General features: G+C 46.2%; 1 protein-coding gene across 4 annotated transcripts in view; it reads left to right on the top strand.

Moving 5' to 3' along the window:
• Positions 1–5,659, top strand: part of CDC25A (cell division cycle 25A) — a 255,238-nt gene extending 249,579 nt beyond the window's left edge. For all 4 annotated transcript variants that reach the window (XM_085628703.1, XM_085628701.1, XM_085628704.1 and 1 more), the window contains exon 17: positions 3,578–5,659. In XM_085628703.1, the coding sequence (XP_085484829.1) occupies positions 3,578–3,718 (141 nt within the window). In that variant the 3' untranslated portion in view covers positions 3,719–5,659. The remainder of the gene's footprint in view (positions 1–3,577) is intronic.
• The last annotated feature ends 14,429 nt before the right edge of the window (positions 5,660–20,088 follow it).

Raw genomic sequence — 20,088 nt, 5'->3', positions numbered from 1 at the left:
ACAAAATCAATCCTCTCCATCAAGGTTATTTCAAGGGCAATTACAGGGGTAGCAACTCCAAAGGACAGGGTAGAGGTAAACCAACTTGTACTTCCCCATCCACCAGCAAGCAGTGATTCACTCATTCCGCCGATCATCCTACACCTGTCTGGGTCGACTACAGCAGTTTCTTCCCACTTGGCAGTTGATAACATCAGACAGGTGGGTGTTGGACATTGCCCAACATGGTTATTTCCTGGCTCATCAGCAATCCGCCCAATATTTCACCTTGCGCACACAATCTCTCTCTGGAAGTTCAACTGCTCAAACAGGAATTGCAAGCTCTATTACTCAAAGAAGCTATAGAGCCAGTCCCAATACAAGATCAAGGATCAGGGGTTTACTCCTGTACTTTGATTCCCAAAAAGGACGGCTCCTTACAGCCTATTATAGATCTCAGGCCTTTAAAGTACTACATACTAGCAGAACATTTCTATATGGTCACACTTCAACAAGTGCTTCCACTTCTACAGCAAGGAGACCATGTCAGCACTAGACTTAAAAGGATGCATACTTTCACATCCCTATTTACCTAATACATCGCAACTATCTCATATTTGTTATAGCAGGCAAACATTATCAATTCAAAGTCCTTCCATTCAAAGTTACCACTGCTTAGAAGTGGTAGAGCATTTAAGAAGACAAAACATTCATGTCTTCCCATATCTAAACCATTATAAGTCCATACAAACCTACTGTGTCAACACACTTAAATGACCATAAATCTTCCACATCAGCTGTGATTCACGATCAACGCTCAAAAATCCCATCTTCTACCTTCCCAGCTGCAACCATATCTGGGAGCTATGGTCAACACTCTTATAGGTCTAGTCTAATCAAATCCAGCCAGGATTCAAAATTTCCAAACACTGCTAGCACAGTTCCAAGACAATCTATACTTAGATCAAGACCTTCATGCATCTCCTAGGATGATGGTTTCATGTATTGTCATAGTGCCCCATGTAAGACTAAACATGCTTAGTCTACAGGAATGTTTAGCACCACAGTGGACTCGATCAAAGGGCCAACTCCACAATCTAGTGCTGGTTGACAGCCGCACTCCTATCTCTCTGCAGTGGTGGAACCCACAAACCTGTTGAAAGGGGGGGGGGGGGCATTCATCAACCCTGTTCACAGATTGTGCTAACAGCAGATTCATCCCTCATAGGGTGGGGTGCTCATTTACAAGATCCAACAGTTCATGGTCTTTGGGACGTCAAACACCAGAATCTCCATATCAACTACCTAGAGCTTCAAGTTGTTCACCTAGCGCTGAAAGTATTTCTACCTTACCTTATAGGCAAGGTTGCCCTCATCCGGACAGACAATATGACAGCTATGTACAGAAACGGGGGGACACATTTGCTACAGTTATCACGCCTCTCTCAGACCATTTGGCTTTGGACAAATCACAAAATCCATCTTTCAGCAGAACACCTCCCAGGAACGGACAGCAATTTTGCAGACCTCCTCAGCAGGATGAAGCAACAAGTCCACGAGTGGGAACTCCACCCCCAAGTTCTCCCCCACAGTTCACAGATGGCGGTTTCCACACACAGACTTTTTTGGTGACAGCACAGAACACAAAATGGCCAAACTTCGCCTCCTGGTCCCCACACCCTCTATCCAAAGGTAATGCCGTATGGATGGATTGGTCAAATATTTGCCTATGCCTTTCACCTCACTCTTCCATTTCTGGTTCGGAAGCTCAGACAGATGTCTCACCCTCATTCTATTAGCTCCTACATGTGCTTGTCAACCATGGTTTAGCACACTCTTAGAACTCCAATAGTCCCACATCAGAAGCTTCACCTCAGTTCAGACCTTCTCACTCAGAACCATGGAGAAATCAGACGCCCAAAGGAGCTAACCTGGTGATTTGGCTCCTGAAGTCCTAGAATTTGGATATCTAAATCTACCAGCAGAATGCATGACAATTTTTAAGGAACCATGAAAACCTGCCACTAGGACTTGCTATCCAGCGAAGTGGAAAAGATTAATTGTTGTAATAACCAAAACTATAAAACCACCAAATGCATCTATGCAAAGCATTATTGGTTACTTGCTGCATTTAAAACACTCCAGTCTTGCTTACACTTCTATTCGTCAACATCCGGCAGCTGTAGCTGTCCATCTTCAAAACAGACACCACTTATCATTAGTCGAAGTGCCAGTAATTAAGGCTTTCATGGAAGGCTTAAGTGATACCACCAAGGGTCCCACATGCACCTATGTGGAATCTCAATATTCTAACAAGAAGTATGGGTACACCCTTTGAACCATTACATAATTGCCCCCTCCGTTTCTTTCTTCAAAGGTTGCTTTCTTAACTACCATCACCTCACTGTCGTGTTTGTAAGCTACAGGCACTAACTTTAGAAGAACCTTTTTTCCAGTTTCATAGAGGTAGGGTGGTTCTTCTAACCAACCCAAAATTAGTTTCCTTTTTCACATTAATCAGTTGAGCTACCTGTTTTTTTTCCCTCAACCAGATTCTGTAGCTGAAAGAGCTCTTCATACATTAGATGTTAAGAGAGCGTCCGTGTATTATATTGACAGGACAACAGTTTTTCGTAAAGCAAGACTTTTTGTTGCATTTGCTTTCACTCATAAAGGGAAACCTATTTCAAATCGATTTCTAGATGGATCATTAATTGTCTCCAAACATGCCATGCCAAAGCCAAAGCCAAAAGAACTTTGTCTATACCCCCTTAAGCACACTACTTATAAAATACTGGCATCTATGGCTTTCTTAAGATACTGTTATAGCTGACCATTTTAAAGCGGCTACATGGTCTTCACCACACACATTTACCAAGCACTATTGTATGGCTATTTTAGCACGCCAGCAAGCTAATGTAGGGCAGGCAGTGCTACGTACATTTTTTTAAACTGTAGCATCCACTGGTTAGCCACCACTTTTTGGAGGGCACTGCTATACAGTCTATGCAAAGAATGTGTATCTACAGCCAAACATGCCTTGAACGGATTACCTACCCTGTAAACATCTGTTCTTGGCATGCAGTGCTGTAGATTCACATGTGCCCACCAACCTCCCCAGACACCTATGGTCGTTGTAGTCCTAATCTATATTTCACTTGCCTGGACATCTGTATTTACACTCACTTATACTCCACTCATCCTCTTGCAGGAAAACAATCTTAACAATGGAGTCGATGACCATGTGCACTATTACCAAAAGGAGTCTCCTTACCTTGTGACTCGAAAGACTTAGTCCAAGAAAAACTGGCCAACATCTGAGCCCAACACTAGATGGTCGGAGTATGCAAGCATGTGAATCTTCAGCACTACATGCCAAGAACAGATGTTTACAGGGTAAGTAACCACCCTTTTTCCAAAAATGATTTTCTTCCCTTTGGTGTCATCAAACTGTAGAAAAGGAAGTTTCATCAGAACAAATTTACGTGTGCATTGAGGCAGAAACTCATAACCTTTCAAATTCAGATGGAATGCCGATTGTGCAACTGAGGCCTCTGCTTACATGGCTTAATGTTTTTTTGTTGCTTCTGCTCTCCAGGACTCTTGCGAACCGCAGAGTTACCGGCCAATGAATCATGAGGACTTCAAAGAGGACCTTCGCCGGTTTCGCACAAGAAGCAGAACATGGGCAGGCGAGAAAAGCAAGCGTGAACTGTACAGTCGCCTGAAGAAACTTTAAGCAGTTGGCACACTGAGCCTGGCACAAGCTTAGATTCATGCAGATATTTCATTATTGCTGGGCATTGACATTTTCGAGTATACTGAAAAAGTTTCTGAATATAGAGCAGTCACGTCAAACATTTAAAGAGTACGATTCTCTTACTGCTTTTACAGAAACGTCTTTCCGTTGAACTTGAAGGATGGGGGTTGGCACCCATCTAATCTCTGCAATGGCTGATTTGCAGTCTGCTGTGAACGTTTCCAACTGTTTTTTTCAATTGTTGAAGGTGTTACTGTTCTGTTGGTACCCAGCAGATTCTGCTGTTGATAATGTGGCAGTTTTATGAACGGACTGTAAACGATGATGCAAAACAATATATTCTAGCCACTGTACTAGGCTTTAACACCTAGAATGGGATTATGTTTGGAGCTCATTCTCTAGCAGGCCACATTCTGCTTTCTTTGAAAAGGGAATGTGCAAAATAGCAGTTTTGCACCTGGCTTCGAAGGAGTTGCGGTAAACATTTTTACTTAATGTTGTATTTGTTCCACCATACCGTCTGTGATTTTCCATTTTAAGATTGATTCTGGGGCGTGAACAGCTTAACCCCAGTCCTGTACACCTCACCCCCGTATCGAAAGGCATGTCCTCTTAGTTTTTTGTTTTTAATATTTTGATTCTGATTTCCCATAGTATCAAGGACTAGGCTTTGGAACAATTTTCTCATACAGTAGATTGTTTTTTGGGGTTAACATTGCAGGTTGCCAATACATTTTTTTGTGTGGCCTAGAATTTCAATTACCAAAGCTAAGCACTTGTGATTATGGTTCTGGTGTAGCCTGTGTAGTCCTATGCGGGTTGCCTTTTTAATTCATCTTAAACGTACCCCATTCTTTTGCTCTATTTTAAAGATTTTAAATGGTGTCTGCTTTCTGGTACATCTGTGCACTCCATTTTTATCTTCACTTTTCAGCGCATCTTTAACAAATCTTTAATCCTATACCTTTCAGTTACTAAATGGTTCAGTTATGCTTTCTTATTTTATTCAGTATACCAAACCAGAACATATAGCACACGCCTTCACCCTTGTCGATTGACATGCTGACAACCTTACATCTTTCAGTTTTATATAATTTCTCACATTTGAGAGATTTTTATTTTGAATCATTGATTCACTTAAATTTTGAAAATCTATGTTCAGTTTCTCGTTGTAGAAACACAAACCTAAGATTAGTACTTATCCATGCATGGAAAATATTCTATGAATCCCATCATGGTATTAAGTGGTGTTCGGAGCAGGGTTACCTTTTCTGGGTCATCATGAATGCCAGGTTTATCATCCCCCCATGATCGATTAGTACCGCGTTACCCTAAAGTTCTGTGACTCGGAAACGTTCTTGTTGATAAGGCTTTAAAGGTCACAGAAAGAGGGGGAGAGCGACTTGAGGGATAATTAAAATCTTGGCGACTTTCTTTGGGCAGTATTTTCCTATTGTGCCAAACTGTCACCAGCGCCATTGCACTTTGTTATCAATTGACTTGGCAATGTTATGGTAAAAATCTGTAACAGAACTTAATGCGTGTTGATCCTGGTTGCAATGTATTTTGATATTGTAGTTACTGGCTTCATGCGCATGTTCTTGTATATTGTGCTGCTGAGAACATTCTGGAAAAGATTTTGACAGTGATGGTAGATCTGGACTGCTGTGGTTATTTCCCTTTTATATTGTAAATCTGGTAAAGGAGCAGGGGATGTTTTTATGTGGGACGTGATCCTTTGTTACTTTTCTATTTGCACATTTGTTTCAGGAGGAATCCAAAGTGGAGGTTGGGGGTGGAGGGATGGATGAAGCCAAGATTTGAAGTAAAGGGGGTTTTCTATTGCAAGCCCTCTGTATTTTCTTTGTAACATCATTTTGCTGGCAGGCACAGGAAAATAAACAACTTTGAACCCCAAAATATGTGTAAATGGTATTGCATTTTATAACGAGTGTTTTAAAATTAATGTAATTTCTTATGAGACCAATAGTTTTATATATATATATATATATATATATATATATATATATATCATAGAGGGAGGGGGAGAGAATGACCGAGATCGAAGTTCCCAAAGGCAAGGACTCATTCGAACAGCTGGCTCTGAAGAGAGCAGGAGCTCAAACGCGTCGGGCCGAAATCGACATCAGAGCAGATACTTGAATCGGAATGCTGGTTTCCAGTTTTACCTTAATTAAAGGCTTTTTAAGCCAGCTGTTGTCCGAGTTCGTCATTGCCTTTGGGAACTTTGTAGCTTTGATATATAAATATATATATAATCTACCCAGTGTGCAGCGGAAATTCTAACATGCCCTACATGGGTTTTGGTGCGCCAAAGTAACGGTCTGTGGTATTGCAAATGCTACCTGGAATTTGTATTATTTACTCTGTAGCCATCTTTTAAAGTACAAAAAAAAATCCTGCCAGTTCCACACAGGCAAGAATTGATTTAGCATTTTATTTAAACAAAATTATTTTGTGCTTGTACTTTTATTGTGAAAAATGATAACCTAAGTAGGCCCCTCTTTAGAGATCTGCAGACTGGTCCCAGCCAATCTGTAATTAAGCTGTGTGTTTGAGGGCACAGACTGCTCTGAAAGCACCTACTTCAGTGCGCATGGGTGGCATCTATATGACTCTGCTAGTCACTCCTGGACTGGAACGCCACCATTGTGGAGCTGTGCGATGCAATCTACTCATGTAAACTTTAGGGAGTGAGTGACCAATTGAATTAGCCAGAAGGTGAGGAATCTGAGGGTTAGTCTTTCCCAGAAAAGGCACTGCCAAAGGTGCTGAGCATTCACGCTCTGTGCATAACAATGAAAATAGGTCTTAAAAATAAAAACCCAAAAAGGTACATGTTTTCATCAAGGGAATGTGGTGAACATACTGTGTTGACCGTGCATTGAGGAATCTCTATAAAAAGGGGGAGCAAGAAGGTATTTTACCTGTCCATGACACCTCGCCCAATTTTATACTTATTCAGAAACGGACTTGGTGTTCCGAGCAGTGTGCTCCAAGAAAAGGAGTGCTTGCATCTGAGCCATGAAGTGTCTGGTCTGAAAGATGAAATGACCTTCAACAACCAAGTTGGTATGCTTCATCTGGTTATGCTTCTTATTGTGCTCGATGTGCCAACACAACAGGCTCCATGTGAAGCTCTTTGAGACCTTTTTTTTCATCCAGGAACCCCAACTGATATGGTCCCCCCCCCCTGAATTTAATTCATAGATTGGGTGGTGTTTTGTGTGTAAATGTCCGTGGTGGATAGACCCAATTGTAATTTAATAAGCTTTTTGTTTCTGATTGCAACTTCTACCTGCAGATACCTCCCCTGTAGAACAGTCACATTTGTCAGACTGCTTCTGGAAACCTCAAAGCTCTCATGGCGCAGGGAGGGGCGCTGGCTTTATAGTGGCACCATGTGACATCACCGAAGCCGTTCGAGGCATGTGGGCTGCTGAATTCATATCTGTGCATAGATCGCCGCCTAGTGTTGGGTCCGGATGTTTGCACGTTGTTGTCCTGGAAGAGTCTTCGAAGTATCCTGAGATAGGTGACTCCTCCCCTGGACCATAGTGCGCATGGGCATCCTCTCCATCCTCAGATTGTTTTTTTCCGCCATTGGGTTCGGATGTGCTTATCTTGACTCAAGTTAGGAAAAACTTTTTTCAGGCCAAAAGGCCTTTAGTTCGCGTCGGTACTGTTCCCGATCGGTATCGACAGTTACTTGTTAGTTTATTAACTTCTAAAACAACTTTTTCGCATCGACCATCGACACCATCGACTATGGAATCGAGGACACCATTCAAGCGGTGTCCTGTTTGCAATGCGAAATATCCCCATATCGACGTCCACCCGGTGTGCAACAAATGCCTTTCACCGGATCACGACGAATCCACATGTATGGCCTGTGCCCGATTCCGATCCAAGAAGACCCTTCGGAATCGACGAGCGGCGAGACTTGAAGCGCAGCAAGCGGCACCGGCCCCGACCAACATCTTCAGCGCCGAGGACCAAGATGTAGAAGGCGTGGAGAACCTACCCTCCAGACCGGCTTCCGAACACGATTCCGGATCGGAAGACATCGAAGAACAACTCTTTCACAGAGATGAAGACGACACCGAGGTAGGAGACTACGATGAGGCCTTAGGGGCCGAAGAAAGTGGCTCCGGTGACGAGCAAGGCCTACCCGTACAGACGGAGGATATCCCAGTGCGTCAGTCTATGGCTCCGGTCGAGGGATCGCCTTCGGGCCTTACCCAAGACCTATCTTGCAGTTCTTCGGCCCCGCCCTCGGGCCCGGCCTCGGACATTCAGCGACAGCCATTAGGACCCAAACCGGCTGGTTTCCCTTCATCGAAACCGAAACCAAAAGCCGTGTCGGTTCCACAGAAACCGAAACTGAAAGTGGTACTGGTCGGATCGAAGCCCACTACACCTTCGACGCCAGCAAAACCCGTCGGCACCGACCGCACCAAACGGGACTTCGGTGCCGAACTCGCAGCAGCAGACGTCGGCGCCGACACACGGAAAAAGGCCATCGGCACCGACAAACCGCCTCGGCACCAGGCACCGAAACAATCGGCTCCGGCCACGAAGGTCAAAATGGCCGCTGCGTCGCACACCACTTCGAAAGCAGCACCTAAGGCACAATCATCGACGCCGTCAACGGCTACCGCCTCTCCTCGACTCGATGACCCCGTGGCCCCGAAGAAGCCCACGCCTGCCTCTACTGAACCGCTCGGCGCCAAACAACCGTCGGCGCTCCAGGTGCGACAAGTTGCAGAGTCCTTGCAACGCATCAAAGAAACGGCAGCCCTCCAGGACACGTCGGGACCAGAGCCGAAAAAAAGCTCAAAAAGCTTCTCCAGCAACACCTCATATCACTTTTGGCCTGCCGCCATCCACGGCGCCCAAAATGTTTGAAATAAGAACACGTGTCACCCAAACTAGGATCACACCTGCCGAACGCTCTCCTACGGAGACGTCACCATCTCACATCATCGATGCCGACACCGGCAGAATTATGCTCCACAAGCGGAGAATATCTTCCGAACACGCTTTGGACTCCTACCGGATCCCGCTGAAGTAAAAGCTGCCAGCAGATTCGGAGCCAGTTCTTTACGAACGTCTCCATACCTCCTACCCAGATCCACAGTCCTTCTCCCCGACACACTCCGAAACCGACGTTTTGGAGGACTATATGGGTGACGACGTCCCCTTCCCAACAGAGATGGACCCTGAGGGCCAACAGGACCCTGACCAGGCTTGGGATGACCCTGTAGACACAGGTGCACCTATGGATACACAGGACACGCAGCTCTATGGCGCAAAAACATCTCCCACAGAGGACACTGCCGCATTCAACGCCCTAATTGAACGTGCTGCGGAAAATCATGGTGTGCAACTCCACTCTGACACAATCGAGGACGATTTTCTAATGGATACTTTCGCATCCTCAGAAAGGAATATCAAAACTCTACCCATGCTAAAAGGTGTCCTCAAACCAGCAAAGGACATTTTCAAAGACCCCACCAGGGCAAGAGTGATAAACCCCAGGATCGACAAAAAATATAGGTCGGCGCCTGGGGACCCTACGTACATTAGAGGCCAGTTGCCTCTAGATTCCATCGTAGTCGCAAATACTCGCAAACGGGCACACTCGCAAACAACTGGGGATGCTCCTCCCCCGGACAAAGAGTCCAAGGTGCTAGAGACCTCCGGCAAACGGGTTGCAGCCCAGGCAGCTAACATATGGCGTATTGCCAATACACAGGCGCTCCTAGCTCGCTACGATCGCGCACACTATGACACATTAGAAACCCTACTCCAACATCTCCCTGACCAATACAAAGAGGGAGCAGAAATCCTCATCAGGGAGGGACAACTCCTCACAAACGCATCCATTAAGTGTGCACTGGATGCCGCAGATACAGCTGCCAGAGCAATAAACACCAGCGTCGTACTACGACGACACGCCTGGTTATGAATCTCCGGATTCAAACCTGAGGTTCAAAATAACATTCTCAATCAGCCGGTCAACCCCGACTACTTATTCGGGCCGGAAGTTGACGCCACCCTAGAGAAAATAAAAAAGGTCACAGACACTGCAAAGTCCATGGGGGCTCTCCAAACACAGAGCTTTCGGAGTGGCTCCTTTCGTCGCCCCGGGAATAGAGGAGCAGGCAGAGGACAGGGGGTCACAGCAAACCTACAACAAGGGCAACACACAAAGTACCTACGATAAAAACACCCGGGGTGGGTATCGTGGCTCCAGCACAAAGGGCAGAGGACGCGGATACGGCAATACCAGGTCCTCCCCCAAGAACAAACAGTGACGCCCTCTCCCTTCCTCCCGACCACATAACACCTGTCGGGGGAAGGCTACAAAGGTTCCTGTCCACGTGGAACTCCATCACCACGGACAGGTGGGTCAAAGATATTATCAAACACGGTTACTGCCTAGAATTAACCTCCACTCCACCCACAATACCGCCAAAACACCATCCTATGTCCTCAGAGCACTTAGCGCTCTTACAGCAGGAAGTACTAAGTATGCTGGAAAAAGGCGCAATAGAGGTCGTACCCGTCCACGAGCAAGGCATGGGGATATACTCCCTGTACTTCTTAATACCAAAAAAGGACGGGTCACTCAGACCTATACTAGACCTGAGACCCCTCAACCGCTACATTCTGTCAGAGCATTTCCACATGCTCACCCTACAATAATTCCTCCCGCTGCTCAAACAGGGAGACTTCCTAGCCACGCTAGATCTCAGACGCATATTTCCACATACCCATTCACCCCTCACACAGAAAATATCTCAGGTCCACTATTCAAGGGCAGCACTACCAATTCAAGGTTCTCCCCTTCGGCGTGACAACAACGCCCAGAGTTTTCACAAAGTGCCTAGCTACTGTGGCTGCACATCTACGGAGGCAACACATTCACGTCTACCCTTACCTGGACGACTGGCTTGTTCAGGCAAAGTCAGCCCAGCAATGTGCCAGCCACATGTCCCACACCATTCACCTTCTTCACAGTCTGGGGTTCTCACTAAATTACCCAAAATCACATCTCCAACCCGCACACGTACAACAGTACCTAGGTGCGACCATAGACACTCTGGCAGCCACAGCTCAGCCAAATTTAGTGAGGATCAACAGCATACAAATGCTGATTTCCAAGTTCAAACCACAACACTCCCTTCCTGCCCGAGTGTTCATGCAGTTGATAGGCATGATGGCCTCCTGCATCTTCATAGTCCCACACGCGAGACTACATATGCGCCCGCTTCAGGAGTGCTTAGCACGTCAATGGAATCAGGCTCACGGGCAACTAAAAGACCTAGTGTTGGTGAGCGGTCGGGCATACAACTCTCTGCATTGGTGGAATCCACAAAACCTTTGCAAGGGCCGACCGTTCCAAGAGCCTGTTCCACAAATAATACTGACAGCGGACGCCTCTCTCCAGGGATGGGGAGCTCATGTACTCAATTACACAGTGCAGGGACTATGGACTACACAACAAAAGAAGATGCACATCAACCTTCTGGAACTGATGGCAATCTTCCTAGCCATGAAGGCATTCAAAGTACATCTGTGCAACAAGGTCGTGTTGATCCGGACGGACAACATGACCGCCATGTACTACATACAAAAGCAGGGAGGAACACACTCTCCACAGTTGTCTCATCTGGCTCAGAGCATGTGGAAGTGGGCCATTCAGAGGAACATGTTCCTCATGGCGGAACACCTCCCCGGCAGGGACAACCAGATGGCGGATCTGCTCAGCAGACACAGCCACCAGATGCACGAGTGGGAGTTACACCCATCAGTACTCCAACCGTACTTCCAGCAGTGGGGTCATCCAGACATAGACCTATTCGCCACAAGCGAAAACGCAAAATGCCAAAGCTTTGCCGCCAGGTTCCCACATCCGCAGTCGCAGGGCAATGCGATATGGATGAACTGGTCCGGCAGATTTGCGTACGCTTTTCCCCCAGCACCATTGATACCGCTGGTGGCGCGCAAACTCAGACAACACTCACTGACACTCGTCCTGGTTGCTCCAACGTGGGCACGCCAACCATTGTACACCACCTTTCTCGAACTTTCCGTGGTGCCGCATCAAAGGCTGCGGATCAAACCCGCGCATTTGACGCAGAACCATGGAGAGATTCAGCACCCAGATCCGCAACAGCTGAACCTGGCAATCTGGCTCCTGAAGTCCTAGAGTTTGGCTACCTGAATCTGCCACCTGACTGTATGGACATCATTAAGGAAGCTAGAAGACCCACTACCAGAGCTTGCTATGCAGCCAAATGGAAAAGGTTCGTAATTTATTGCAATAACAATGACATTAACCCGCTAGATGCATCCATCCAAAACATAATTTGTTACCTCTTACACCTATACCGACCGATGCAATCTGGCATACACCTCAATACGTGTCCATTTGACCGCAATATCAGCCTATCTCCAGACCAGGCAGCACCTCTCTCTATTCAGAGTGCCTGCCATCAAAGCATTCTTGGAAGGACTCAAACGAGTAATTCCTCCAAGCCACCCACCAGCTCCAATGTGGAACCTCAACTTGGTCCTCACACGCCTGATGGGTCCACCCTTCGAACCTCTACACTCATGGGAGATTCAGTTCCTCACCTGGAAAGTAGCTTTCCTAGTAGCGATCACTTCTTTGAGGAGTTAGTGAACTCCAGGCACTAACCATTCAAGAGCCATTCATACAGGTTCACGCAAACAGGGTTGTACTACGTACCAACCCAAAATTCATGCCCAAAGTGATCTCGCAGTTCCACATGACTCAAACTATTGAACTGCCTGTTTTCTTTCAAAACCCACAAACTGTCGCAGAAAGAGCACTCCATACACTGGATGTAAAGAGAGCCCTCATGTACTATATAGACAGGACTAAAGTCTTCAGGAAAACAAAACAACTTTTCGTTGCCTTTGCCCCACACCACAAAGGTAACGCCATCTCCAAAGCAGGTATAGCCAGATGGATCGTTAAATGTATTCAAATTTGCTATCAAAAGGCTAAACGCACATTACCGATTCCCCCACGAGCCCACTCAACACGTAAGTTAGGGGCCTCCATGGCTTTCCTGGGAAACATTCCTTTGCATGATATATGTAGAGCAGCCACCTGGTCCACTACACATACATTTAACAAACACTATTGTGTAGATGTGCAATCAAAACAGCAGGCAGCTGTAGGACAGGCTGTTCTCAAAACTCTTTTTCAGACCGCTGCAGCTGGCACTGGTGGCCGCCGCTAATAGAGGGTACTGCTATGTATTCTATGCACAGATATGAATTCAGCAGCCCACATGCCTCGAACTGAATATGCTACTTACCAGTATGCATCTGTTCTTGGCATGTAGGGCTTCTGACATTCATATCGCCCACCCTCCTCCCCGGCGCCTGTAGCAGCTGCAGCTCTCAGAATTACTGTAAGCATGGTCATCACTTTCTGTATCAACTCCATCACTGCCACAATGGCGAAAAACAATCTGAGGATGGAGAGGATGCCCATGCGCACTATGGTCCAGGGGAGGAGTCACCTATCTCGGGATACTTCGAAGACTCTTCCAGGACAACAACGTGCAAACATCCGGACCCAACACTAGGCGGCGATCTATGCACAGATATGAATGTCAGCAGCCCTACATGCCAAGAACAGATGCATACTGGTAAGTAGCATATTCAATATAGCGTCCGACCTGGCGTAAATGTTGGTTCCCTTTTTCCATGCTTTAGATGCAGATATAGACCTGCACTTTGAAGACATTTTCCTCACGCAAAATTTGAGCAAATTATGCCCTCAGCCAAAAAGTCTGTGTTTAAACCCTGTAGGGACCGCAAGAGGCAGATGTCCATCACAGCCCTACACAATGTTTGCCTCTGGTGCTTGGGGTCTGACCACGACTCCTGGGCCTGTTCATGTTGCAGCATGCATCCCAGGGCCGTAAAGGAGTGCGACGCAAAGATCTTCATGGCCTGAGCCAAAGAGGACAAAGTGAGTAGTAATCTCTCCTGGCATAATTCCAAGTCACCATCTTCTTACAGAATGAATCCTTTTCTGAATGGGTTCACTTGCTGTACATCTATTCCACCATTTAGTGGTTGGGTCCCTAATAGTGTCCCGTCCATTTTGGTTTTTTTTTTTTGTGTTGGGGCTAAGTCCATCCCCTTTGTGACATCAGACGGTGCCTTGGATATTCCTGTGCGTGATTGCCGTCTTCAGATTCTTACATCCGCTATTTGGCGCTCCAACGAATCTTGAACTATTTGCTGAGGAGAGGTCAACCGAAAGCACTGTAAATCACTGGAGTCTGCGAGCAACACTGAACTGAGGAAAGGAGCTGCCTTGACTGCGACAGGGGATCCTATCGGTGACAATCATGTGGCCTGCAGAATGCATGAGAGCGGCAGCTAAGTTATGGAGAACACCCTCTTTAAATTCTGTCCCATCTGCCAACACAGGTTTGCACACGGGTATTCACACAAGGTCTGTAACTTGTGCCTCCCAAAGGATTACAATGCAGAAGACTGAGGCCTGCGCCAAATTCATGCCAATGGCTCAAGACTTTCTCACAACCAGACTGCAAGACTCCCCGAACGACCTGGGCGTTTTCCGTGACGACTAGGAAAACGTCAAATAAGCTCAGCCAGCACAGCGAGGAGAGTCAAATGCAGAAGAGCGCATCGAGCAGGCAAAGGCTGCAAATATGGCAGCAATGGACACCAAAAAGGCCAAGCGGCAGAAGATAGTAATAGATCCAAGAGATAGGTCTAAACACTCCATGACCGTAGTTTGCCACAGAGCTGCAAGGGTCCAGACCATTTTTCCTTGTAGCATGCGCAGGCGCACAGACTGCCTTTCCTCAGTGCCCACATACTCTCACAAAGCATGCACTTCACGGCTCCTTTTGAGACGAAGTGACCATTTGTCAGCAGAGCGGGCAAAAATGGTCACTTTCTTGGAGCTGAAGTGCATTTGCAGGAGGTTTACAAGGCCGGGTGGAGGAGCACAATGCGAGTAAAAGGCAGCGTCTTCCTCTTGTCTGCACGTGTTTTGCCACAGATAACAAAACTCTGCTGCTTGCTCCATTAGTGTCGGGTGGAGTTCTTGCCAGGTTTCAGTAGCTGCAGGATTCAGGAATGGATGTATTGTTGGCAGTGGCACTCCGAAATAGTAATATATGGAGTCTTGTAACACGCAGGATAGAACTGCCCAAAGTTTGTGCTGTGTAAAATTGCACAAATTGAAATAAGGATTCTGGCTATCGCCAAAATCTATTCACATCCTTTAAGAAAGCACAAAGCATTAACCCTTGGCATAAATAAATACCAATCTAGTGGTTAAATTGTATGGCGTAAAACTAGAAAATCCCTCCTTGGTCAAATAGTGTGATCCTATGCGAATACATTATTTTACTGAGCATCCTTTTTGGTCGTTATCACATATGAGAGCATCTCAATGAACCGATGGGGGGAAGAAAAAACATGAGTATCTTCAAATACTTCAGTTCAGGATGTACGCTGCACAAAAAAACTTCTTGTGTTTGATTAAATAGCTTATAAAGTTGCACCATTTATAATGAGAATCGAGGTCATGTATTCTGCATGCATGACAAATGATGTGCCTCTTTGTTTATTTAAAGCATTGTCACCAGGTATGGGCAGGAATGTTTTTAAGTTGGTTAAAAATTGAAGACAACTTATCATATTCTGTGATGTTGTAAGATTTAGATGTCAAATATTTTCAGAGCTCGGCTTGTGAACGGGATGTTAGAGCCAGAGCCAGCACTTGGCTCAGCTCTTCCTGTTAATTCGTTTGCCTGCCCACCTCTACTCACTCCCCACTTTGCTGTGGGCTGCAGGCACTAGTTAATTTTGTTCCCACCCTTCCATCACAGTGTCAGCTCATCAGTCTATTTTATGATGTTCCCAGTGTGCTGCCAATGAAAGGAGCAATCATACTATTCACCATGGCTTCAAGTGGGATGGAAAGAAATACCCTCTCAAAGGGTCATGGCAAACAGGAGTGTAACTGTTGCTGGGGTTTGTTGAAGGTGTAGTGCAATCACCGCCTTACCTGTAAGAAATATGTTTTAATTTACTTTTGCCCTATTCGCTGTTTAAGGTGTTTTGTATCCCCAGCGAAACACTTTTGCAATGGTACCATTGCTCTGTGTGCTCTGCAGAAGGACCAACAATTGGATGACAGTTTTCTGAACAACTTTTGGACCCATTGACGGGCGTTGTCCGAATCTCACACCTCCATCAACCTCCACTCCAGAACTCTACATTGTGGCCATTATAAACAACTACCTAAAACCTGAGCTTGCTTGGGTGCAGAAATCTGAGCATAAAACAAAAAATCAGATCATAGAAAATGCTGCCTCACTGTGTCACACTTAGCACAATGCCTAGGGTGGTTTGTATGAATGACATTTTCTTACATACTATACTTGCCATTAGGGAACAACACGTGTGTGTAACAAGTTATGTTATGTCGGGTATTTATAGAGCGCACGGCTACTCCCAAGAGTGTCCCGGCGCTAAGAATAAAGAACCCGCACCCGAACAACAGAGATGAACCAAAGTGCCAGACAACAAACTGCTAGTAGAGCCAATTACAGTTGGAATTGCCATGTCTTCAGCATTTTTCTAAAAGCAAGCAGATCCTGAGCCTGGCGGAAAGGCAGGGGGAGGTTGTTTCAAAGGCCGGATGCAGTCGCCTGAAAAGAGCGACCACCGACCCGCGCAAGAGTAACTTTCGGCACAGAGGTCAGGAGCTGAGACGAGGTTCTCAGAGTACGTTGAGGGATATAGCGAGGGAACCTATGTCTTAAGTAAGGAGCTCCAAACTGATTGAAAGCTTTAAACACAAGAACCAAGGCTTTAAAATAAATTCTCATCTGAACCGGCAGCCAGTACAGGGATGACAAGAGCGGAGAAGTCCGAGTAATAGAGGGGACCAAAAAAATGGCCCTGGCCGCCGCATTTTGAATCACCTGCAGACGGGAGATCAAATAGCTAGGGAGACCCAAATACAAAGAATTAGCATAGTCCAGACGTGAGGTGACCAGAGCCTGGACTATGATTCTTCTGTGAAAGACAGAAAGCAAAGGTAGGAAGTTCTTCATCATTCTTAAAATCCCAAAACAAGTCCCTGCCACTGACTGAATCTGGGGTTTCATAGAAAGCGAGGAGTCCATCTTGACTCCGAGATTCTTGACCACGGTCACTGACGACCCAGGGGGGACAGATCCCGCGGCCACCAATTAAGCCAGGTCTCACAAGGGCGGTGGCCAAAGAAGATAATCTCGGATTTGTCAGGATTACATTTCATTTGGTTCTCCTTCAACCACGAGAAGACTTCAGAGAGACAGGAGTTTATTGCAAGGCTATCAAACTCTGTGCCCTTCGCGCAGGTGAAAAGCAGCTGACTATCGTCTGCGTACGATACAATCTTTGCCCCGTGTTGTTCAGCGAGGCAGGCAATAGGGATCATGTAAAGATTGAACAGAGTAGGGCTCAAGATAGAGCCCTGCGGGACCCCAACATTCAAAGGTGGAATGGCAGCTGCAAACGGAGGGGACCATAAGGTTTGAAGACGGTTACTGAGAAAGGACCTGATCCAACTCAGTGCCGTACCGCCTACACCCCCCTTGACCAGCCTTTGCACCAGTCTGGCATGGGGCACGGGGTCAAAGGCCGCGGAGAGGTCCAAAAGGACCAACACCGCGTTGCCTCCCCTGTCGAGCGTGGCTTTAATGGTCTCAGATATTTCTAAAAGGGCTGTTTCGGTACTGAAATTAGCCCTAAAGCCGGACTGGCTAGGGTGCAAAAGATGGTTTAGTCTCAATGTACTCCGTGAGAATGGAGTTGACATATTTCTCCAACACCTTTGCAAAAAAAGGTAGTAATGATATGGGACGGTAATTACCTGCTTCCTCCGGATCCGCAGTGGGTTTTTTAAGCAGAGGGAGAATTCTGGATGTTTCCAACACAGAGGCATAGATCCTTCTTGCAGGGAGTTGTTTAAAATCCGATTCACTATAGGATTAATAGCCTCAGCAATTGCCGATAACACCCTGGCAGGACAGGGGTCGGTCGGTGAGCCCGATTTCAAGGACTTCATAATGGATAGTGATTGGACCATGGGGATGGCAGGGAACTGCAGGAGGGAGAATTGAGAACTAACAGCAGTGCCGGAAAGATCTAAGTCTGAAGTGAGGTCTGGCGGCTGTATTTCAAATGCATTCTGAATCTTTTTAATTTTACACTAAATCATGTTTGTGATACTGTAAAGAGGGACATAATTAATATGTATTTTTCTAGTTGGGTGCTAGCATTCCAATTTCCTTCAATTCACATTTACCAACCAACCTCAATAAGTGGGCGAGTACTGGAGCAAAACAACTTCATCCATTGTTAATGTGAGGGTATAAAATGACACTTCTCATTACTAACTACGCACTGCATTCTCCATTTTACCCCTTACAAGCAGAGGCTGTCTTTTATGCATATCGTGAATTAGGAGCACACAATTTTTAGCTTCAATGATTCCATTCAAAAGCACTCAATGTCAGTCTGATACCAGTACCTGTTTAAATTCTACTTTGACAGCCCAAGTAAAGCAATTTCAAATTGTTAAAAAATCAGACAAGTTTGCCCTATTTGGGACTCACCAGTGTGCTGAGAAATGTACATTCACCCGCAGTCCCCGATTCCTGGTGGATCCGCAGATAGCAACGCCACTGAGTGGTTTAGTGTGTCTTTTCAGGAGTGTTGGGACACTGATTGTGTTGGTGGACACTTTAATAAGAAATTAATGTGGAATCAAGGTCAACTGACCTAGAACACTTGGAGATGCTCAATTCCATGAAGGGGGAGAGCTTATAAGAGGGGGCTCATGTGTGAAAGGGGGGGGCGAGACTCATGTATAGCAAGGCCAGAAACAGAAAGTTAAGTGGAAGAAAATAACTGATTCTGTGCCAAGACCTATACACCTACCTGGCCATGATCACACTGAATATCCACAACCCCATGGAAAAGAGGCTTACACTCTTCCAGGTAAGATGCCCCCCCCCCCCGTCAGTGCCTTATGGCTTGTTCACCATTAGGATTGCTTTGTGGTATGTTTTCTTATTGCAAACTGTAGAAGCTAATACCACCACTTAAACCCCCTCTTCTGAGGCCATTAACCAGCTGTAATCCTTCCAGGTTATAGTCACCAGGACACTACTTTAACTTCAGTAAAATCCTATGATGGCACAACCTTCTGAGTCCTGTCCTTGTTTAAACCTAGGGTGTAGGTGCCACTAGAGTAAACAATTCATATATTGGAGTGTATCTACACTGCACAACTGTCACAAGTCCTTATTAAAGGTAGCTGTATATGTGAAATGCACCTGTTTGCTGATTTTGTAAATAAGCTTGGAGTGGTGATTGCCACAGATTTTTATACCTGATTGCAACGCTCACATGCATGATAATTTCCTTGGTGCACATAGACTTGTCTGCAGCGCACAGAGATCTTACATTGCTGCACACAGAGGGAACATTGGTCCCGATCAGAGGACACCGATCAGGGCAAACTTTCAAGCCAGCTGGCATAGAGCAGGTGCAAAGCAGGGTGAAAAGGACAAGGAAGCAAAGGACTAGGAACCTATTGACCCAAAGAGGAAACTCTCCTCGACAACCGATCCAAATGCTTGCTAGAGGTCGAGAGGAAAAGACGCAAACTCTAGGCTGAAATTGACACCGCCTTTTTCTTTGACACCGCCTTTTTCTTTGACGCCGCCTTCTTGCCAACGCCGCCTTCTGCTTTGCCTCTGATGCCACTTCGCCTTCCGTGTCGAAGACGCCTTCCTTGCGGACGCCGCCTTCCTTGCCAACGCCTTACTTGCCAACGACTACGCCTTCCTTACCGACTACTCCTTCTTTGCCAACGCCTTCTTTGCTGCCTTCATTTTCTTTGCTGCCGCCTTTGTCGTCACCTTCTTGTATTGTTTCATAGCCTTGTATAGCACAGACTGCCACCCTATGGGTATCCTGGCGCTTCGACTTATCAGGTGACACCAGCAAAACAGAAATCCTATTTACAAAGTAGAGAGCTCGTTTTACTCATTCCTAGGGAAGAGCTTCTTTGCCGACGACGCCTTCTTTGCTGACGACGCCTTCTGCCGACGACGACGCCTTCTTTTTCTTCTTTGCCGTCGCCGCCACCTTTTTCTTCTTCTTTGCCGACGCCTTTGCCTCCTTAGATGCCTTCTGCTGATTCTTCTTTGCCGCCACCTTCTTCGCCGCCG

This window comes from Triturus cristatus, chromosome 10 (genome assembly GCF_964204655.1).
Source record: "Triturus cristatus chromosome 10, aTriCri1.1, whole genome shotgun sequence".
Lineage (NCBI taxonomy): Eukaryota > Metazoa > Chordata > Amphibia > Caudata > Salamandridae > Triturus > Triturus cristatus.
This window is presented reverse-complemented; position numbering and strand designations above follow the sequence as displayed.